At 36.3% G+C, this 24,092-nt stretch overlaps 1 protein-coding gene across 2 annotated transcripts; it reads left to right on the forward strand.

Moving 5' to 3' along the window:
* The first annotated feature begins 16,211 nt into the window (after positions 1 to 16,211).
* On the forward strand, positions 16,212 to 23,414 carry LOC136802878 (2-acylglycerol O-acyltransferase 1-like). 2 transcript variants are annotated; one of them, XM_067059634.1, is made up of 6 exons: positions 16,212 to 16,260; positions 20,054 to 20,497; positions 21,459 to 21,554; positions 21,827 to 21,953; positions 22,541 to 22,740; positions 23,183 to 23,414. In XM_067059634.1, exons 2-6 carry the CDS (start codon positions 20,059 to 20,061, stop codon positions 23,335 to 23,337), a joined length of 1,017 nt encoding a protein of 338 aa, XP_066915735.1. In that variant the 5' UTR covers positions 16,212 to 16,260; positions 20,054 to 20,058; the 3' UTR covers positions 23,338 to 23,414. The 2 variants fall into 2 exon arrangements, with proteins under 2 accessions (XP_066915735.1, XP_066915734.1); XM_067059633.1 differs by lacking the exon at positions 16,212 to 16,260 and adding an exon at positions 19,582 to 19,634.
* The last annotated feature ends 678 nt before the right edge of the window (positions 23,415 to 24,092 follow it).

Below are 24,092 nucleotides of genomic sequence, written 5' to 3' on the forward strand. Positions count from 1 at the left end.
GTTAAATATCTCAATTATTTTCCAAGTTTGTTAAAATATCTTTCATGCCTTGATTGAAGAAAAAATTTTGTGATTTTTTTTGACTTTTGAAAAAAATGTTTTGAATTTTTTTTACTTCCGGAATTTTTAAAAACCTAAAATTTTAAGTGAAAAATTGAAAAATGTGCTCACTTAGTACACCATATCCTACCAAAATCGACAATTTTGGGCTTAGGCACCACCCATGTTGCAGTTAGTCCACTGGTGGAGTAACTGTTTTCCCAAATTTTGGTTTATATACCACCACGGTAGTAATTGTCATAGTGTTTATATAATAACTGCATGACCCCCCCCCTGATTTAGAATTGACTTATTTATCTTCTTAAATCTGATAAAAACAAAGTTGCACTATTCTTTGTGGCTTTCCCGCTTTTTCCTGAAGAATTGTCAATACAATGGTTTTTTTTTTAATATCCTCACAAAATTTCATTTTTCACGCAACATTTGGTAATTTTTTAGCAAGTGACCACCCTTTTTTGCAGTACTTTGAGTACTGAGTGATTTCATCCGATTCACATGGCACCACCACAGTACTAACCGGCATAGTGTCATGTACTAACTGTAGGGAGGTCAGTCGAAATTTCAAACTCATTTGCAAAATGTCAAATCATGTTAAACATGGTTTCAGCCCCCCCCCCCAGAAATCTGAAGGGCACCTAAGCCAGGTTAGTAGTAGGGCGCTAATGTTTTGCAATTCTTTGGGGTTACCTATTCATTAAGGGTACCTAGCTGTCTTGATGGAGGCTCTGGGGGCTGGTTATATTTTCCAAATCGAATATTTCAAAATATTTCAAATTATTGAATTTTTTTACACCACCACCTAGTTTCCCATTCAATTTTTCTTTCGTTTCACATCATGCCATCTTAATTGCTATATTTTTCTAATGTGATTGTTTTGATTTACAGCCGCCATCTTTATAGCATAACAACAAAGATCATTAAGATTTTAGGAATGACAAAAGAACCTCTCCATGGCACTGAAATTGAAAGTGTTTCACAAAAAAAATCCTTGCGAGAAGTTTGGGGTGAGTGTGTTTTTCCGTAGAGCGAGCCACAGACCCGGGGCTCACCATGCCATTAACTATCCCTTAGCACATTACACTCGAAACTATTTGATTATTGTAAAGATTTTTTCAGATTTGGAAAGAAAAAATATTTATCTTCTTAAAATGTTAACCATCAGTAACAATGGTTAAAAAATCTTGTAAATTGATTAAAGGAATATTTAGCATTTTAATTTTAACATTAACTGAAATTGTGAAAAAAGTAGAACGCTCTAGTCAGCTAACGTGGTACATTTCGAAAACTATTAAACTATGACAGGAAAATGCAAAAGATTCAGGTCAATAGCTGTCTTGGGTGGCTAGCGCTTTTGATTTTAGTATCCCCGGTAAAAAGTCTGTGAATAAGAATTTTGAAAAAGCGCGTCTGTGAGTACTCATTTTCAAATTTTTGAAATAACAAAAAATCACTTTCTTGATAATTTGAAGTTGGAAAAAGAACTGTGAATGGTCCTATCCAACAGCCCTGCCTGAATCAGCCCAAATAACTGTTATGAAAAATCTTTGTGTTATTTTAGTGTTTACAAACATTCCCTCTCCAAGTTGAACAATAAACTATTGCAAGGACTCTCAAAACAAAACATCTAACAAGATGACTATGATGTCAAGATGTCAATTACTGTAATGTGATCAAAATTAAGTGTGAGTTGTAAAAATAATAACCACTATTATTCTGAATGTGTTGCTTGTACTTAATACGTTAACAATTTACCGTCAACTGCTCCAACTTGGGACTATCTTACGCAACATGGGACGGCCATTCCACCACCATTTCACCGAACCTCCAAAGTCATTTGATTTGAGTTTAATGAATCGCGTATTAAAAAATACACGATTCCTCTTTGGCACCAAGTAGGCTTTTAAATCGAAATATGAAAAAAATCTGTAGTGTAACACGCGCTAATGTGAGCGTTCGACGTCACTCGCGCAGCAAGTTACACACTTGCTATATTTTTGTTAATCTCATCTGGCGGTAGGCGTTTAGGCGGCAGGCGGTTAGGCGGCAGGCGTTCTCTAATTCTCCATTCGGCGTCCGGTCATTTTTAATGAAAACAAAAGTTAAAAAGGGCACGCTATCAGTGAAAGTTATCGTGACATGTTATGACAGAAAGTATAATTGATAAACTTGGTGGAGTTATCAAAACAAATTTGTTGTCAAAGAGATTTAACAGTAAGTGAAAATACAGGCCAGATATCAACAAGTCCCATGCAGTTACATCAATATGCCAAAAACATTTTTTTCAACCACCTTCACTTCAAGATAGGCCACCATAGAATGAACTTCCTTTTATAGGATGAACCATATTCATGTGGCTTTCAGCCTTGCACTCCATCACAAAGCCTATTTGAGATATTTTACTAACTAGCCCAGAGAAAAATTATAAACCTTTATTATTTGAATGCATGCCTTTTAAATACTCAAATATAAAAAAATTAAAACATTTTAACTTGGTCATTAGTCAAAAAAGTCATTAAAATTGATTAGCCTCTGCGATGGAGTATTGATGTAACTGCCATGTTGCGTACATTCGCCCCAAGTTGGAGCAGTTGACGGTATGTAATAAAAAATTACAGTGAAATCGGGTAACTTGCATCAGTAGAGGTTAACATGCATAGCCCTCAAATGAATGACCTGGCTGGTCATTAAAATACAAAATTAAATCAAAACAAAAATGGTAGAGTCAAACAAAATCCAAACACCGGACATGACCAGTCCGGTGCGTCTGGTGTTTCTTAATTTTTTGTTTCTTAATTTTTTGTTTCATAAATGTCCGGCGTCCAGAATTCCCTGTATGCAACACCGGACTGACACCGGACTTATTGCGTCCAGTGTAGCGAAAGGATACTTTTTGCCACCGGACAAATACACCGGACAGTCCGGTGCGTCGGCAGGGTCCTAAAAGAAGTACTGTAAGTTGGGCGATGGGAATTTGATGTTCTGTTTACCGTCGACCGCCCTCATGCTCTTGAGCCGCCGCTCAAAAAAGTTCATTATTTCTTAAAAACTCATTATTTTCTTCTTTTCCTGTGCCAAGCTATCCAAAACACTCAAAGTGAATCAAAAATAACATCTTCGCTAACAAAATGAGTAAAAAACATGGTTCCAATCACGTCCGCGATTGGGGCAGGCATTTTTTTAAGCAGTGGGTTGCATCAAGGGCGGGCGTTTTAGAAATTCGCGTTTTAGACACGTCTCGAACGCGTTTGAATTTTCGCGCATGTCATTTTGATTCCGAAAGTGAATGCAGCTTGATTTCACGGTGGAATTCAACTTCGTTGGAAGCACCACGTAGGAATAATGAATAATGAATAATGAAATTTTTCCGCATCAAATATTTTTTGAAACGCGACGGTAAACAGAGCATCAAATTCCCATCGCCTTGGTGTAATGTCAACATCCCTCATCTATTTTTTTCTCAAAAATCCTGCTTTTGTTACAGCCGCAGCAGCAGGTGCGAGCTTCAACCACCTCCCTACAAACTGTGTGCTTGACCCCGTCCCCCAGCTTATTCTATTGGCCTAATCACACTGGAAAAAGTCCCCATTACGACATCACGCAAACGACTTGTTGGGGGCCTCTTATCAGACTCAATCGATATCCAATCCATTGATTGATCAAAGATTATCGATAACATAGGAAAAAGTTTTCAATTGATCGAGGGTGGGCGTCTGGTTGATACCGTGAGTGGTCCTAAATCCGACAGCCCTGCCTAATTCCGAACCCCCAAATAACTGCTATGAAAAAAACTTTTATGTTTACAAACATTCCCTCTCCAAGTTGAAAAATAAACTATTGCAAGAACTCTTGAAACAAAACATCTAACAAGATGACAATTAATGTGATCAAAAGAGTGTGAGTTGTAAAAATAATTACCTCTCAATATTATTCTGAATCTGTTGGGTTGCTCGTGTTTAAAACGTTAACAATTTTGTAATAACCAGACGATGTCAATCGAATATCAATTGAACGTAAAATTCTGGGTAAAATTCGATTGATTCGATTGATATTCGATTACGTTCGATTAATTTCGATTACGTTCGATTGATATTCGATTACGTTTGATTGATATCCGATTACGCTCGATTGATATTCAATTACGTTTGATTGATATTCGATTACGTTCAAGTGCGTTCGACGGGTGGTCGATTGTTTAAATTGTTAAATTAGATTCTAATTTACCTCAATTCCTTTCAATTTTGAGCCCTCTTATTAGGGAGGTTAAGTATCGATACGATAGATAAATCAACGCAACGAACGGGCTTTGACACACAACCTGCAGTAAACATGTGGGCCTGCATGATCTGCATTTTCTAGAATCCAGGCTAAAATGATTCATATCATCTCGTTCAACTCTTCAAATGTTGAACGAGAATCGACGTTAATCAACAGAATCAATTAGTCGAACCAGTCGAATGCATAAGCCAACCGAACGTAGTCGAATCAATCGAATCAATCAAATACATTAATCAATCGAACGCAATCGAATCAATCAAACACGGTCGAATCAATCGAATCCAGGCACTAATCGAACGCAATCGAATCAATCATTCGATTGCGTTCAATTGATTCAGCGTTCGATTCGTTCGATTGACATCGTCTGGTAATAAAAAATTATGTTTTGTATAAGAAGCGATTATTGTTATTTGGTTCAATTGGTTCAGTGTATCAAATCTCTCAGTTTAGTTGACACTTTGGTATCTTTGTTGCGTCACAGCGAAAGGTTTGTTTTTATTCTAATTTGTATCTTTGAAAGAACCCATCGGATAGACCTTTTTTTAAAGAGGCAGCCATGAATAATTATGTACTCCAGCATAAAAACAATGATACAGCCATGCATTTTAAAAATTATGCATGGCTGTATCATTGTTTTTATACTGGAGTACATAATTATTCAACATGGCTGCCTCTTTAAAAAAAGGTCTATTTAGCCAGACGTCCGCGCTCGATAGGATCGATCATCGGAACGGCTCGATGACGGATCGATATGTGATCGATGGATTACTTAACGATCCGGATAGGAGATCGATTGAAGATTCAGCCATTAAAAAGTCTTGAGTATCGATCCTTCGTTGATCCATTATATCGAGCTAGTATTTCAATCGAGTATATCGATTCGTCATCGATCGTTAATCGATTCGTCATCGATCGTTAATAGATTTGTTATCGATCGTAAATCGAGTATGAGTCGATAGGGTCGATAAGATCGATAAACAGTCAGGGAAATCCCTCAATTGCGGTAGTAATTTCTTACTGCAATTGCGGTATAAAGGTCACTTTTAAACTTTTCATGTACCGCAATTGCAGTTTACTCAAGAAACAGAATTCAAGATTCAAGGAGAAAACAGGCAATTTTTGTACATAATTGATCATATCTTTTTAACGCACGGACAAAATATTTTTTCCGTGGATCAGATTCTTTTGATAAGGAAAAGCTATTTTCTTGTACGATTCTTTACAGTCGATGTTTACTTACTTACCTTGTGTTACTTGTGTGGTTGTTCGAGCATCCTGCTTCAGGTAAGGTTCTTGGTGAACCACGCCTCTGTGTGATCAATCTGTCGAGAGAAAAAGAATCTCAGCAGATATTTTTCATGTCAATTATTGAATTGGAATTAGCTCTCCTGCACCCAGTATATCCATGGATCTGGGGTTCATCTGGGATAGACTTAAGGTGTGTGTCCAGCGCTCTTTTGAATTTATCGATAGAAATGTTTTTGAGGTTTCTGATGCTCTTTGGCATAGCATTAAAAAGTTTTGCACCTTGCACTGCAAGTGTGCTGTCTCTAAATTTTGATGTTTGGTTCTTTGGAATTGACAGTGTACACATCCGGCCCAGCCGGGGGTTTTCAGTGGTTTTGATACCATTTACAGTAGGTACAATCTTTTCCATCACCTTCCAGACGTACATTATTCTGTAGCGTTCTCTTCGCCTTTGAAGTGAGTAAATTTTTGTCTGTTTTAGACACTCCCAATAATTGTTTGGGGTGCCATTTATCTTTCGTAAGAAGGACTTTTGAATATCTTCAAGTCTCTGAATGAGACCAACTGCATTTGGGCTCCACAGAACGGAGCAATATTCTAATATTGGTATCACCAATGATTTATATAGTACGGGCATACAATTTAAAGATCGTGAAGAAAAAGTTCTCAGGATCCAAGATGTTAAGTTTTTAGCCTTTTCGATTACTGCAGTAATTTGCTTCTGAAATGTGCAATTACTGTCCATAAGGATTCCAAGGTCTTTCACAACATCTTTGTTTTCAATCTCAACACCAGACGGTGATGTATAGCTTGTTTGAGTCTTGATCTCATGGTTCTTTCCATAGCGCAAGAGTTCAAATTTTATATCATTCAGCTTCATGTTGTTGTCATCCGTCCATTTATATATTCTATCAAGATCTTTTTGAAGTAGGACAGCATCTTCTAGAGTTTTGACTTCCTTTGTGGCGCGAGTGTCATCAGCGAAGGATTTGAGAAAGCTGTGCACCACTTCCTTGTCAATATCCCCAATCAATATGAGGAAAATCAAAGGTCCCAAAACACTACCTTGAGGGACTCCTGAAATGACCTGTTGTGGTTCAGAAGTGACACCATTCACTAGCACTGATTGTTTTCTCTCTGTTAGGAAGGACTTTAGCCACTGTAATAATTTTCCATCTATTCCTAGTTTCTTTATTTTTCGTAGGACAATTGAATGGTCTACTTTGTCAAAAGCCTTTGAAAAATCTAGGTACACATCATCCGCATTAGCATCTTCGTCCAATATATTTAGTATCAGGTCATATTGTTCCAAAAGCTGACTCAAACATGAACGCCCACTTCTGAATCCATGTTGATTGGGATTGAACAGATTATTTTCATCCATGTGCTTTACAATATGTGCTCTGAGTACTTTTTCAAATATCTTGATGACATGGGATGTTAGGGCTACTGGTCTATAATTTGATGCCAGTGATCTGCTACCTACTTTGTGGATTGGTGTGATTGTGCATCTTTTAAGTTCGTCTGGGACAATCCCTTTGTCCAAACTTTGTCTCCAGAGGATACAAAGAGGAATAGAAAGTTCTTCTTTGCATTGTTTGAGAAAGGTTGCAGGGAAACCATTTTGTTTATCTTTGTCGACCTGCACTATATGTAGCTGTTATAAGCCTTTGTAGGCTAATCACAATTGAAAACTATCGCAATTGCAGTATACTGCAATAGACCTTTTTTCAAAGAGGCCACCCTGTTGAATAATTATGTAGTCCAGCAGAAAAACAATGATACAACCATGAATAATTATTACAATATGCATGATACAGTAATTATGCATGGCTCTATCATTGTTTTTATGGCTGGACTACATAATTATCTAACAGGACGTCCTCTTTGAAAAAAGGTCTATTGAGGGATTTCCCTGACTGATAAAAGATCGATGATAGATCGATAAATAATCGATAACTAATCATGAGCTTAAATAAAATCTTGAGTATCGATCTTCAATCGATCTCCTATCCGGACAGTTAGTCACACTAGCCTCCCGCCAAAATGCGTATCAAAGATTAATGCTGCAAAAGCGCTATATCGTTTACTTGACTCTCAAGCAAAAAAAATGTGGCGCAAAACTTCTAAAGATATTCATGAAAAAATAACCCGGCGCTTTTTAATGAAATTAACATTTTCAAAAACTTTGAGAAATTGCCTAAAATTTGAGCCATAGATGAAAAAATTTGAGCCAAGCCAACTTTGAAAACTAATTTGAAGATCAACTTCCCAAGAAAAAGATCTACGGGGGAGGCGGAACCCACCTAGATCCGCGCACCACCGGATAGGCTGTTTCCCGGAAATTATGCCGGACCTCAAATAATGACCCATTTACATATGCGGAATTATTTTTACTTTAGCGTATAAACCAGGCCTTAAAAATCGAAGCGCTGTCTCGGGAATTGAATGACAAATTTTGGTTGGTTGATTTTGGCTGCTGCACATTTATTTTGTTTCAAACTTTCAAGTTTTAATTAATTGTCTTGCGAACTTGATTCAGGTAACTCTCATCCTTGTTGTGCAAATACATCCTGTAGATGACTGATGTTGTTTTTTCTGAAAGCTAGATTTCCTAGTGTGACTAACTGCCGGATCGTTAAGTAATCCATCGATCACATATCGATCTGTCATCGAGCTGTTCCGATGATCGATCCTATCGAGCGCGCGGAGACGTCTGCTGGGCTGTCGGATTTAGGACCACTCACCTCCACTCACGGTATCTCATTAGGCTGATGGAATTTAATGTTATGTTTACCGTAAGCCGCCCGCGTGTTCAAAAACCTGCCGCATCAAGTTGTCATTATTTGCCATTTTCTCGAAAAGTTGTCATTATTTTTCCTCCCACTTGAGCAGAGAACAAAAATTTTCGAAGTTGATATCAAAACAAACTGCCCGTGGCTTTTTTAGATTGTTAACAACCCGAACGGCCCTCTAGTAGTCTTTACCGTGTGAATTTAATTTTGTCATATTGTGGAGATAACATTATATAATCCTCTATAGCCAGTTAGGGAAACCATCCAGGATCCTGCCATTCTATCAGCCAGCAAAAACTGAATGACACTTGTAAACTTAAGTTTCTTACCATTTTCCATCGAAAACAATCGAAAACATTACTGCTTCCCAAAGCCGGAGACCAAAGCAAATGATCTTTCTTGATGAGGGCGCCCTTTTGGATCTATTGTTAACTCATTTAAAATGGTGGACAGAGTTGCGGAATGACGAAGGCGCCCACTGCTTCGAGGGTGGTAACGCCAAAACGCCCAATATGACCAGCCAACAGAAGGCGAGTTTGTTGCCGCGCGAGTTACGTCATGCACTCCACCGTAGCGAAAGCGCGAATGACATTTCACAATTATAAGAATATCTTATGTGCTTAAATTCTATTTAACTTTGAGAGCTTCATGGAAGATGAAGAAGTAGAAAGATGAAAAATGCGCTGGTTAATTTTTTTTAAATAGGTGTGTTCTATCATTGTTGAAAGTTGAAGAAATTTCTACCAACGCATATTTTTTTTACAGCCAATTAAAGGCACAGTACCTGCTTATACTTACTATGTTTGCTATATCATCTAGGCAAAAAACGGTAAAAAAAGACACAAACACAATTTTTTTATGAGCGTGGTTATGATTTTTTTGATTGCGGCCGCGTACAGGAACTCGCCAAATGTTCCTAACTGATAGCGGGAAGAAAAAGATTTATCTCTTTAAGCTCGTACAAACGGGAACCAAAAGAATCAATAAAAACACGAGGATTGTGTATCTATAAGGAAAAACGAAAAATCTGGTAAAAATAAATGTTTATGGGAAAATAATGAGTAATGAATAATGAAAACTTGGCCGCATCGAATTCTGAAAATCGTCATTACGATAAACATATCATTAATTTCCATCAGCCTTATAAATAATAAAAAGCAATATCCAGTCAGCTTCACGAGTTCCTTTTAATACCTTCACACATGACTCAAAACAATCAAAATGAACCAGACATGACAGACCAAGACAGACATGCCAGAAAAGGACCAGAGGACCAGAACTTCTGCAGGAATTTTCTACTTAATTCCCACGTCTCAGATGCAATTAAAGTATAAGGCCCTAGGAATAAAAACACAAAAAAGGCAGACTAAGGAGGCAAGATGAGAAGTTTTTGAAAGTGGTCGAAATACACTGATCTAGGTACCAAAGGATATGAGCAACAGAGGAAATAGAATAGAGACAAGTGTGCAGTAATGGAAACAGTATATTTCGAAACGTAAACAAGAATGCCGAAAATGTATAATAGAACTTGGGATGACATTGGGGATGCATCAAGATATATATATATATAACTGAGAGCCTAACCCGTTTTGACGACGGGTGTCCTGTGTAACCCGTATTTATATATGACGGGGGTCTTACTTAGCCTGTTTTGATGACAGGTGTCGCCTAGCCCCGTTTTGATGACGGAGGTTGATAAGCCCCGTTTTGATGACGGAGACTTATACGCCCCGTATAAGACGGAGGCTAAAAAATAAACAGGGAGGTTGCCCTGGCGAACCTTAACACTGTTGGGACTACAGTGTGCGAACCTAATCCAGATCTAACTGGATCCTTGACCTTAGGGGATGAATCTAAGTAACTGACTACTGACATGCAACGGTTACGGAGTAACCCTACAGTACACCCCAACGTCACCCAAATCCAAAGAATAACATTAAAAGGAGGGTAAAGAAATTAATCTGAGGAAATTATAGACACATAATGACATTAGGTAGGTTGCAAATAGTGATGTAGAATTTTACCTTGGCCAAGTTAGAATTAAACTTCGAAATATCTTGGTCAGAGATTTGAGATACCTAAGATAGCAATCCCTAGACCGTCTACCCATAATGTGTATCATTGAGTCAGACACACATGCGGAGAGAGCAGCGGAGGCTCCACCCATGCAAAAACTTAGGGTATTTAAACAGTGTTCAAGAGGAAGGAGCTTGAGCAGGGTATGGACTTTCCTTCAAGATATAAGCTTGCCATCCATGAATTTCCATATATTATTGTGAAAAGGAATCTCTACGAAGAAATGTGTCATAGAAATTGTAGTCTGTAAATTTAAAAAAAAAGGAATAGGAAGAGTTATAAACAAAGATATAAAAAAAAAAAAAAAAAAAAAATTCGGAAAATATGACGGCAACAAAATAGAAAGAAGAGAGAAAATATTTAAAAAGCATCAGCATTAAGAAAATCAGCTAGGAAACTAAATACAATCATGTGGAAAATTGAAGAACTAAATTTGAGTTTTAAGAGAGCTTTAAAAGATCTGAATTTAAGCTGTTGATTCTGGTTGATTCGAGGTCTGTACAATGTGATTCAAGTCTCTTGCAGAGATGTGACATGAAACGGAAATAAGACATCCTAATTAAGATTTGGTTTGTAGTGAATGTACGCTGCAAACTAAACTTGGAGATTACGAACGGTTCAAAACATATCATCTGTTAGCCATTAACTTATAATATTTTCATAAATGACTTGAACTTGGTCCTTCGATTATTCAAAAGTATCCATGCTTGAGAAATCTATTGAAATTCATTACTGTCCTTGTCTAGCCACTGACTCTATCAAGTTGAAACAACAATCATTGTTGAGCTACTCAGGAGCCACAAGCATTTAATACAAATTTGCAAGTATTGTCTCGAAAGGGACAGCACTAAATTTCAAAGTACTCCATACCATTACAGTTAGGTTGTGATTCCATTTAAGATATACTGGATGACTAAGTCATTTTGTGAAGCCCTTTCTCCATCAACTCCTATAGCGAAAATAATTTGACTTATCAAGTATTTCCAAAAAACCTGTTTAGCATTTAGTCACAAAACATTTGGCTGCAAATTGGAGCATTGAACCTGCCAGTCAAACTTGTCTTCTTATCCCTTATTATAAAGTTTCAACCCATTGTCCCAAAAGGATAGACACTTTCGATAGTAGTCAACGAATATCGATCAATCAAATTTGACACAACACTATAAAATGATTAATTTCAAAACATTAGCAAAGAATTGATAAATTTATCCTGGATGTCTGGCATTGCTGGTACTACCCTTGCTTAAAAAGGTCAAATGTTGTTACCTCAAATGTAGGATATTAGTTAAACGTTTAGAATAATAAATTCAGGCCATTGAAAAATTTTTAAATAAAAACCGACCAGTCCCCAGAACAATGGAAGAAATGATAGTTAGAGAACAGCCTCCTTTTTGACTTGCTGTCGTTAAATCAATAATAAAACAAGGAGAGTTGCAGAAAATGTTTGGGTGATTTTGAAAACTGCAAAAAGTTTATGACAACATCTCAAAAATCAAAACACATGCAGAATGACACATCAATCCAGTCAAAAATCCACTATAACAAGCATTTAATTTGATCTTATTAAAGCAAAAGACGAAAAGGCTATAAAGACGAAAAGCAAAAACTTCAAGTCACAAGTAACAACACCAATTTGTCATTTCAACTTTGAGAAAGCAGATACAAATATTCAATCGTACCAGGCTTGTATACCACGTACGTGTCAAAATCAAAACAATCATTAAATCTGACATCTTTCTCAAAGAACTTGTCCCATCATATCAAATCCCAAAACAACTTGACAATCGTTTCTTAGCTCATTGACCGGTTAATTTATAACAATTATGAATAAAAAATACATAACCATAACACTGGATAACAGGCCCCTATCCCCAACTCTCATAAGGCTAAATGAAGCAGCACAACGACCAACAATCACAACTCCAGAAACGATGACAAGTGTCACTCCAGCCACAAATCACTCCGAATGCAGGAAAATCTTTTAAGCCTTGAACAAAATTCTAGTGCCAGAAATTATCTTGATTCAAGACAGACCGACTCCTCAAAACAAAGCAAAAGGACAACAAAAGCAGGAAGAAGCAAACAATCAAGTCAAAGATTGAATGAAATGCCACATATTCAGGTGAATACTGATAAACTTGCCTCAATACTTTACCAGCCTTTTAAGACTATCTAAATCCAGACGAAAAGAGAAACAATACAAAGATTCATACCGAAAATTAAAGGAGGGGTGGCAGTGAGAGTTGATGGACGTTTTTTACTCGTAGCGAGGCTACCATTATTGTTGTTGATCGCTCTGTGAGGGGTTTGAGGCGGTAGCGGGTGAAGAGGTTGTAGTTCGTTCGTTATTTGATGGACGAAGCCAGCTCGCTGGATGCTTTCAAATACTGTTCCAGGATATTGTTTCATCGCCTACTGAAGAAACTTGCACTTTGATGGAATTGTAAAGTTTGGGCGAGCCGTTGGATTCACGCTGGTTTGACACGTGTAGCAGATATAGCGCAAAATGGCTGAAATGGTGGTCGTTGTTCGTCGTGTTGTTCGTTATTCAGATGATGAAAGATTGAAGTTGTGATCAATTGAGACTGAGCTGAACTGTGCTGAAAGGGGTTTGACGGTAGGATATATATAGGCGAAGGAAAGAATAACCGGCAGCCGAAATATACTATTTCATAGCCGCCTCGGTGCAGTGGCGGGATGTACTTCATTCGACTTGGAATTAACCTGAGCTAAGGTTTAGCTCCAAATAGTGTCGCAAAATGAAAGATAGTATTTATTTCCGCTTTGGCGAGCCATAAGATTAGGTAATCAAAATAAAAAATGACACATAAGACAAAATGTTGCTGTAATGATAGCTTCAAAATTTTAAGATCCTGAACCGCTTACTTTCTGGGAAAAAAAATTTAAACCGTTCTGTTTTGTCCATAGACCTTTTTTTAAAGAGGCAGCAATGTTGAATAATTATGTACTCCAGCATAATAACAATATACAGCCATGCCTTATTTTTAAAATATACATGATACATTAATTATGCATGGCTGTATCATTGTTTTTATGCTGGAGTACATAATTATTCAACATGGCTGCCTCTTTAAAAAAGGTCTATTATAAGGGCACAAAAAAACAATAGTTTAAACCATCTGGTTCTGATTAAGCAATGTGGCTCAAACTATGGTTTTGTCCATTTTATCGCTACTTTACCTGCCAATAAGAAATTCCTAAGTTTTTTGTTGAGGACCCCTGTCTAATAAAAACAAAGTGATAAAAAGGTATATTAAAAGATTAAAAGTGCTCTCCTATAGACTTTTTTTCAAAGAGGCCACCCTGTTGAATAATTATGTAGTCCAGCAGAAAAACAATGATAAAACCATGCATAATCATTACAATATGCATGGTACAGTAATTATGCATGGCTCTATCATTGTTTTTATGGCTGGACTACATAGGACCCTGCCGACGCACCGGACTTAACGAACACCGGACACGCAAAAGTCCGGTGTAAAATGAGAATTTTTTTTACCACCGGACAATCTCTACACCGGACATAAGGAAGTCGGATGTCCGGTGTCGGAGAAGGTAATTTTTTTCCACCGGACAATCAAAACACCGGAAATGACCAGTCCGGAGCGTCCGGTGTTTCTTAACTTTTTTGTTTCGTAAATGTCCGGCGTCCAAAATTCCCTCTATGCAACACCGGACTGACACCGGGCTTATTGCGTCCGGTGTAGCGAAAGGATACTTTTTGCCACCGGACAAATACACCGGACAGTCCGGTGCGTCGGCAGGGTCCTGACTATATAATTATTTAACAGGACGACGTCACTCGTCACAGGACGTCCTCTTTGAAAAAAGGTCTATCCTCCAGCCAGGAAAGTTAGGGAAACCATCCAGGATCCTGCCATTCTATGAGCCAGAAAAAACTAAATGACACTTGTAAACTTAAGTTTCTTACTATTTTCCATCAAAAACAACCAAAAACATTGCTACTTCCCAAAGCTGGAGACCAAAACAAATTATCTTCCAAGATTATGGCGCCCTTTTAGATCTATTGTTATGGCCATCTAAAATGGTGGAAAGAGTTGCGGAAAGACAGGGGCGCCCGCTAGCTTCTAGGGTGGTAACACCAAAACGCCCAATACGATCTTCCAACAAAAGGCAAGTTATTTACCGCGCAAGTTACGTCATACACTCCACCGCAGCACACAACGAACGGTGTTTCAGTGAATATCAATAATTATAAGAATATCTTATGTGCTTAAATTCAGTAAAATTTGAGTTCTTCATTGAAGATTAAGAAGAAAAGAAGATAAAAAATGCGCTGGATAATTTTTATTGTAACAGTTTGTTCAATCATAGCTGAAAGTTTAAAAAAGTTTCTCCAACGCAAAAAAAAATTTCAGCCAATTAAAAGCACAGTGTGCTTATATTTACTATGTTTGCTACATCTTCTAGGCTAAAAAAAGTGCGAAAACACACGAACGTCATTTTTTAATGAGTGTTGTTATGATTTTTTAGATCGCGGTTGCGTACAGGAACTCGCCAAATGTTCCTAACTGCAGGAGCAGGAAAAGAAAAACTGAGAAACCCAACTTACGAAAAGGAAAACATGAATGTATTGCCAAAGTGATAGAGGTTCTCTTCAAGTGATACCCAACAAAGTCAATGTCTTCATGCCCAAGATAGTTGCTAAATAAATTTTGAACAGTCAATCCTGCTGCAATAAGTTCTCTCGGTGGTACAACAAAACACAAAACAATAAAGAAATATACAAACGAAAAATATACTTCAAAGTATTCACTATTAGGTGCCATATCACCAGACAATGAGAATAAAATGAAAACAAGACCTTTTTAACTAAAAAAATTGTAAAAAATTCTTGCCTCACAGGCCGCCATCTTGAATGTTGAAAATATCTCTCTAGTCTTGTACAGCGAAATCTATACAGTCTCATCGAAGGAAGATAAAAAGTCGCTCGCTCATCTAATTGAAACAAAACATCTAACTAAAGGTAAGTTTACCTTAAGGAGATAAATTTAGCTGAAATTCATGTAAAAAAGCCACTAACAATAATTTGATCATACTACCTCCCTAGGGCAATAAAGTCATGAAGCAGGCCTTTGTTCCATGCCTGCATCATCACCAAAGCAGCAAAGGACAATAAGGTCGGGTGTTTAAGATAAAAACTGCAATTATTGTCCTTTTCGGCAATTATTGCCGAAAACGGCAATTTTTTCAACGATAAAATGCTGAATCAGCAGAAAAATAAAAAAGTAAATAAATGAAAATTGCCGTTTTCGGCAATTATTGCCGTTTTTGGAAATAAAAGTTGATTTTATTATTGAACACGTGGTATTTGACACCCTCGCGATAAGTAGGCCCACTGTGCCTCGTTTAGTTTTGTTTTCAACTGGTTTTTGTTTGAAATGCAGATAGCAAATTCGAGTCATATGTAAACAAATTTACGACGGGGGTTTTGTTATCTCTTTCTGGCTGTGTTTCGGCAACGATGCAGGATCTTTTAACATATTATTTTAGAACTTTTCATGTTATTGAGCAACGAAAAATTTAAAAAATCACTTTTAAAAATCCGAAAAACCTTTTTCTCGATGCAATTTTACTATTTTCAAACACCTCTGACATCTTTGCCCTTAAAAGGACAACACATTTTGCTGATTCAGCATTTCATCGTAGAAAAAATTGCCGTTTTCGGCAATAATTTCCGAAAAGAGCAATAATTGCAGTTTTTATCTTAAACACCCGACTGATAAGTCGACAGATCGAAGTTTTCCCTCTTCTCTTATCTCAGGTTTGTTTGTTTATTGCTTAATGTTTGTTTTAGGACACAATACTTTAAACAGTACCGTGATACTTACTTACTTTTGATACTTTTGATGGGTTTTTTGAGTCTCTCAATCATCCAATAATTTGGATGGAAATCCGATGATTCACCATTTCTGTAGGGATAATAATTATTAGGGAGCAGTGGTTCGTCCAGCAGTGTGGAAAGAAAAAGGTCAAGTTGTCTTTTGAATTTAATTTTTGTGCAGTTTGTGATATTACGAGTGAGAGTGGGTAACTTGCATCAGTGGAGGCTAACAACGCAAACGGCTAACATGCATAGCCCTCAAATTAATGACCCGTCTGGTGATTATTATGAATATAGTTTATTTTACGACCAGCCCGCCGGTATGTAATATCTTCATCATTTCACATTGCCCAACCGACTCACAAAAATTGAGAAGAATCGAGTTGGTAAGACGCTAAATTTGTCGGACTTTTTCTGTCGATGACGTTTCCTTTGTTTAAAAATTTTATAATTGGCAATTTTATTTGCGGCATTTTGACTTTGTTTATCATAGACCTTTTTTCAAAGGCAACGTCCTGCTGAATAATTATGTAGTCCAGCCATAAAAACAACGATAGAGCCATGCATAATTACTGTATCATGCATATTGTAATGCATGGTTTTATTATTGTTTTTCTGCTGGACTACATAATTATTCAACAGGGTGGCCTCTTTGAAAAAAGGTCTATTACATGCATGCGCCATTTTGGTTCGGAGGTGTCACAGTGTTCAAAGGTCATAATTTGAAACCACCCATAACACGCGGTTGTTTTTTGGCTGCTGGCTGGCTGGCAGTTTTAGCGACTCCAGAAGTCACGCAACTATCGTTGACGTCAAACCAAATGTTTCATTTTTCCGTGAACTTTGAACCCTTGTAACTTTTCTTCTATGTATGCTAAAGCGTTCCGGTTTTTACTAAAAGAAAGCCCGCGATCTTAGCTTTCCAGCGGTATATAACACTGTGGACACGGGCTAGACGGCAAATTGGTAAAATGCCGAACGTTTTGCAACATTTTGAAAATTGTTTGCCGACGGGAGAAAAGAAATTTGCAACTTTCGAAGAATAAATGTGTCTGGAAATGGAGGAAAAAGTAATTGGAGGCTGAAACTTTGTATGTTTATCAGAAAAAGGGTGAGGAATTCAAAAATCACATTCGCTAATTCTAGTTCTTTCATTTTCATGTATAGTCAACTCAGGTAATCGTTACGCACTTTTCAGAGAAAGGTTGATTTCGCGGCTAATTCTTGCGATTAAAGGCTAGTTGAGCTCTTTCTAGATAGCTAAAACATTTTCCAACCTTTTTCATTCATATAAGCTATCTTCGATAAGCCAAAATTCATTAAACAACATTTTTCAACTGCGTAATGATTAGGTGCCAAATCTGCAATTATTCCGCATTTTTCCCTATCGATTCCGCGCATGCTAATTCTTGCGATTAAAGGCTAGTTGCCCGCTAGTTGAGCTCTTTTAAGATAGCTAAATCATTTTCCAACCTTATTCATTCATATAAGCTATCTTCGATAAGCCAAAATTCATTATTAAGCAACATTTTTCAACTGCGTAATGATTACGTGCCAAATCTGCAATTATTCCGCATTTTTCCCTCTATCGATTCCGTGGATCGGAAAACTGTTAAGAAAACCAATTGGCTATTAAACTGTGTTGAAAAGATATTACTTGAAACAATGTATTGGCGACTTTAAGCTTGAATGGTAACTTGAAAAGGTGCGTAATGATTGGGCTACCCTGGTAAATTTTACGCACCTAATTGATCCGCGGCTCTTGTTATTTATCACGGAATATTCAAGAAAAAACATTTGGTGGGATAAAACGTACTTGAATAGGCTGCTTCTTAGCAACAACCATTTGCGCGCTATCTTGTACCCAGATCTCCTCAGTTCAAAAGTTACTCCGTCCTTCTAAAATATCAAAATGGTATCGCTACAGCGCATTTTCTTTGAAGCAAATTTTGGCGAGGGGGAAGTCAAAACAGAAACAAATTATTGGTACAAAAGGTAGGGAAATGTTTTGGCTTTCATAATAATTTTACTTCAAGGTTAGAAACCAAGTATATCATGAAATATTGGTGATTCAAAAAGTGCGTAAGAATTAGGAGTGCGTAACGATTACCTGAGTTGACTATAGTTTTTTTAACTTTTTTGCTTCTTTAGCATGGGAATGTCCCAAAAAAAAGTTTTTATTTCTGCCGAAATGGATTTTCTTTTCATTTGGGGTTTCTACTTTCAGAAAAACTTATTCTCTACTCATAAGTTTTTGTTCCTCCATTTCCAGAGGCCCCTTGAAAATGGGTCCTACCACCTTTTTTGACTCATTTCAACCTTTTCCAAGCTATTTTCTTCAAAAACAAAAATAAAACAATGCAATGTCTTCTTTTTTCAAAAAAAGATATATCTTTCGTTATTTTAATAAATATAATAAATATTTTACAAATATTTTTATATAATAATATTTTAACACCATCAAAGAATTCTCCCTCCAAATTTGAGGTCTCTAGCTACACTAGAAAAAGAGATATGCAAAATTTAAGAAGCATGACTGGAAAATTTCTTTTTTTCTTTTTTGACACATTTTTCGAATTTTTCCAAGCTATTTTCCTAACCTTTTTTTGACATTTTTAGTCAAAATTTTGACACTAGAATTTGAATATCTTTATAACCACTTATCCTCTGGAGGCCTATGACCCCTCATTTTCTTTCTTTTTCAAAGCTCTACAAGATAGGATAGATTTTGAAAAAAAAATTAAAACTTGAAAAATCTTCTGGAGTTGCTATGGCAGTTTCCTTCAAGAATATACTCCAAAAATGGATGATGGATAGGAAACCCGAAAATTTTTACGACCGACCGACTTTTTAGACCCAACGAGGATGCAAAATGAAAATATTTGTGATTGCTGCCTTACCTACAATTCCGAGGATGATTATGAACAATATTTTGTAACTTTCATGATGTCTTATTTATTCATGCTTCCACAGCGCTCTGCCAATCACTGCCTCTGCAACTTTCAAAACATTCCATTTTTTTGCAATGCTTCCACTGCACTGGGTGTGCTGCTATTCTGCAAAATCAGCAGAGCACGATTATATCTGCGATATAATTATGATAGCGCTTGCTGTGGTAAGCGTTTGAAGAGCAATTTAGCTTACTGTAGGGGTGGTGTAGTTTCAGAGTAACATTCTTGCCTTGGGAGTTTTAAAGAAAAAGGCTGTTTAAAAATTGTGATGGAATTCGGCCGTTGTAAACCTCCGAAAATGGCGATCTGAAATGAAAGCTTTGGTCAAATTTTGGTCAAATCATGAAGACTGTTGTTAAGAAGGTGGGTAGGTATGTTTGAAAGTAACGGTCCTTTCCTGTTACGCGTGGCGACTTTTTATAGGGACATCGCCCCTTAAGAAGTATTGACTAATCTTCTTCTAATAACCCCAAAGTTCTACCCCAAACCGTTGAATGACCCTTAGAGGATGTGTAACTCTGACAGAGAGCCGAATTAGGATGATAGGAAAGACTTCAAAATGGGAGTATTTTGAATTTGAATGAATTATGAGAGTGGAGATGACCTGGATCAGGATTTTAATGCAGAATACAGTGGAAAAAGTCTTTGAGGTGATTTGAAAGTTGACACAATTTGTAACAATTTTTTGGGTTTGATCAGAGCAAGAAATTAAGGTTGCATACCATACTTAAAAAAATCCCTGGTCATAAACTCAACCTTTGTTTCACAAATATATATTATAGGAAAAATGGCTTTTGTGGAATTTGCACCAATTCGAATCCCATTCTACCGAAGATTGCAAACACTTGCAGTATTGATATATTACTACTCATTTTATTTTGGTGCTCTTTTGGGATGCGGAACCATATTACTATTGTTGTTCAGCTCATATTACCCACTGGCTCTACTCTACCTTGGATGGGCTTATATTTATGATGCCAGGACCCCAAGTCATGGTGGTAGACGATCAAAGATCATGCGTGGATTAAAAATTTGGAAATACTTCCGAGATTATTTTCCAATCAAGTTGGTCAAAACTGAAGATTTGAATGCCAAGAAGAACTACATCTTCGGTTATCATCCGCATGGTATTTTGTGCGCTGGAGCTTTTTCAACTTTTGCAACTGAAGCAACAAATTGGAGTGAAACATTCCCTGGCATTATTCCTCATCTTTTACCACTAATTGGTAAGACTTGCAAATATTTTTTTACAATGGATGATTGTTTAAGTGTTTTTATAGGTTCCTACATGATGCCTAATTATTTTTCTAAATCCTAGGAACAAACTAAGAACAATTTAAGCTTCATATTAAAAAAAAAAAGATTTCACATAACTTTTATAAGCGCCTTGAATCCCATAGAATGCACCCCCCTTGAGCTTAGAAGGGGGGGCTAAACCATTTTTGCTCGATTGGGGGGCTGTATTTTTCAAAAATACTGGGGGCTAGCTTGCTAGGGGGCGGGCTGATTGTTGTGTAATAGAACTGGGGGCAGAGCTGACAGGTTGAAGATATTTTAAATTATGTTAAAGATTTATGCTGTGGGGAAAATTTTATCACTCTTGAAAAAATTTTTACCTGTGGCGCAATAAATTTTTCTACAATTTGCATGCAAAGTTTCTTTCATATTTTCCTTTGTGCAGGTGAGGGCTATGTTTCTAGAATTTAGTCGAGGGCTGGACCCCTCTGCACACTATGTAAATTTTAAGCTCAATAGTTTTAATAAGAAATAGTTTCAGTCTTTTAAGGTGATAACACCTAGCTATTTCATATTTGCGGACGTGTTACCAGGGTGCACCAAGAAAAAGAAAAGCTCTTTGAATTTAATTTCTCAAAACCCAAAACGTACAAGGGACGAAATTTTTGTTGGAATTTAATTTAACGGCTTGGAGAGTTTTTTGTTTACAATATAGCCTTTTTTGCCCTACAAAGACCAATTTTAGAGTTGATTTTCCAAATATTGAAAATATTTGTGTTTCGCAGAATTTTTTCCGCCCAAATTTCTTCCCTTAAGGTAACAGAAAAGGGGCACAAGGTTCTATGATTATGGTTTTTATCATTTTGCTTGATGCCGAATTTAAATTTATTTGAGCCACAATGAGCCTTCATTCTTCCTTAATCCTAAAATATTTCACCATCTCTTTTGCAGCCCTATTCAAACCACCACTCTTTCGAGATTATATTATGAGTTCTGGTATGTGTAACGTCACAAGAGAAAGTTGTGAATATATTCTCAAAGAAAAAGGTATATAGAAAGTAATCTAATACTTTTCTCCAAGATTCCGATTTTCTTTATGATTCTGATGAGCAACTTTATTTATTTTGTTACCCTTCATTTTTTATCTTAAATGGATGAACCTCTACCTATATTTTCACAGCCTTTTTTCATTATTGCCGATACTAAGTTAAGTAAAGTCGAACTTATTTGGGAGTTTCTCAAGTGTGACATTTGAAAATTTGTGTAGGACCCCTCTATCTCATAATATATCTCTATTACCTTTTTACCTTTTTGTGCAGGTCCTGGAAACTCCATATGCATTGTTGTTGGTGGAGCACCAGAAGCTTTCGATGCACATCCTTTCAAAGATTACATTCTCATATTGAAACCGAGAAAAGGATTCATCAAGCTGGCACTCAAGACAGGGTAAGAAGAAAAATTGCTCTGGGATGTTCTTTTAGTGGATAATAGACAGATTTCACTGAAGATTGCCATCTTGGTTGACATGAAATTTTGAGTATGAAGATTAAACTAAATCGTTTTCTTTACTCAAACTAGTGGATAATAGACATTCTTTTTATCATCTCTGCATTAGTGTTGGATTATCAGGGTGAAAATTGACAAAATGTTATTCTTAATTTCACCTTGAGGGCGAGATTTGAATACAAAATAGGAAAAATCAAAAGGAAACATTATTTTTATAAGGAGACGAGTTATTGCGTTCATTAATTATACGTTTTATAAGAAAAGGGTTATGAAAAATACGTTAATGTTAAGAATATTTCACTCTCAGATTAGGAAAATTCCAAAGAGTACTTCACCCTTAAGCCAAAAAAACACTATTCTTTTAAAAAAGCGTGTAGCCAAAGAGATCATGAGGAAAAACGAATAGTGTCTTAACTTGGTAGACAAACACTACTTTTCAAATTGATTGATTGATTGATTGATTGATTGATTGATTGATTGATTGATTGATTGATTGATTGATTGATTGATTGATTGATTGATTTTAGGTCAAGTCTCGTTCCAGTCTTTGCATTTGGTGAGAACAACCTTTTCAATCAAGTGAGCAATCCACCTGGATCCATGTTACGCAAGATCCAAGAGAAAATCCAGAGCATGATTGCATTCGCTCCAGTCTTCTTCTATGGGCGTGGCGTGTTCCAATATACGTTCGGAATGATTCCGCATCGGAGACCTGTACATGTAGTTGGTAAGAGTGCATCCTTTGGGCTTTCGATGTATTTAGTCTTTGATTGTAACACGCCAAACAAAAAAGTCACCATCTCGTTGTCAACGCCTTTTTCGCCAACGCCTTTTTCTCCGTAATTTTGATGATTATGATAAGTATTAAAAATTATTCTAACTCCCAGGCTAGTATACCTTGTTTGAAAAATCTTCCAACCATTTATTTTAATCCCCCCCATCTACTAGATACCGTAGAGAAGACCCGAGAGACGCCTATATGCGTGTTTTTATGTCGATTAGAGATTTAGAAAAAAAAACTTTTTCTAAAAAAATAACGTGCCTGAATGGTCAAATACGTTAAAAATCAAATTTGGCGGGAACTTAATTTAGCGAAATCCGCCAAATTTTCTTCCCGTCAAAATTTCTTCCTTTAATGTAGTTTCAACTGTTGTTCTACTTTTATTCAGTTGGTAAACCGATCGAAGTTGCCAAGATAGAAAACCCGACCTACGAAGAAATTGAAGCGCTTCAGAAAATTTATATTGAAGAATTGAGAAAACTTTTCGAGGAAAACAAAGAAAAATATGAGAAAGATCCAAACATCAAACTAATCATTAACTAGGTTCTATTTCTTCTTCTTAATCAAAATCAGACTTCTTAAAAAGATAATGAAATATTGGAAGAAATTTTATGTGAAGTACTGGTATTATATTTTTCAAATTCTGAGTTGTTTGATTGGTCCGTTATGATTTTAGGTAACGCCTATAATATTTTATATATTGGTTTTATTGAAAGATATTTCAAAGTTTTTTAAAATTTTTTCTTGTTGATAGATTTTTACACTCTGAAGATGACCTCTTGTTGTGTAGGTCGAATATACAGTTTTTAAATAAAAAACATGACGCTTCTGGTTATTCTTTTTACCATATTGGTTTCAATTTTTTTTCTTAAAGTGAAGGTGGACAAAACTTGTAACACTAATTTCATTCATATCAAACTAAACATATTTACATTTTTTGTTAATTGTGTTTTTTATTCACTTAGCAAAAGACACTTTACTTGACCAATAATGTGATGTTTTAAATCATTTTGTGCAATAGGTGGAGGTTTTAGAAATTTTATAAATATCTTTTTCAGGTAAAAATTCGGTGAAAATATTATTGTTTGTTTTTATATTATTCATACGTAATTTTGAATAAGTCTTATTCTTATAAATAATTATTATTCTAAAATATTTTTAATGGCCTTCATTTTTTGATACATGTTGTTTTTTATAAGCATCTTCGTCAGACTTGCATATGTTCAAACTTGTTGTCCAGATATAGCTTATATCTATATGCTATAATAGACCTTTTCATAAATTACGTCACGAACATC

The sequence above is a fragment of the Clytia hemisphaerica genome, unplaced genomic scaffold (assembly GCF_902728285.1).
Source record: "Clytia hemisphaerica strain Z4C2 unplaced genomic scaffold, Clytia hemisphaerica genome assembly, whole genome shotgun sequence".
NCBI lineage: Eukaryota > Metazoa > Cnidaria > Hydrozoa > Leptothecata > Clytiidae > Clytia > Clytia hemisphaerica.

Bases quoted from the DNA above. Each gene is read 5' to 3' on its own strand.
- LOC136802878 (XM_067059634.1), top strand. From the start codon at position 20,059: ATGGCTTTTGTGGAATTTGCACCAATTCGAATCCCATTCTACCGAAGA. The intron at 21,954-22,540 runs GTAAGAAGAAAA...GATTGATTTTAG, and splicing joins AAGCTGGCACTCAAGACAGG to GTCAAGTCTCGTTCCAGTCT. The intron at 22,741-23,182 runs GTAAGAGTGCAT...ACTTTTATTCAG, and splicing joins GAGACCTGTACATGTAGTTG to TTGGTAAACCGATCGAAGTT.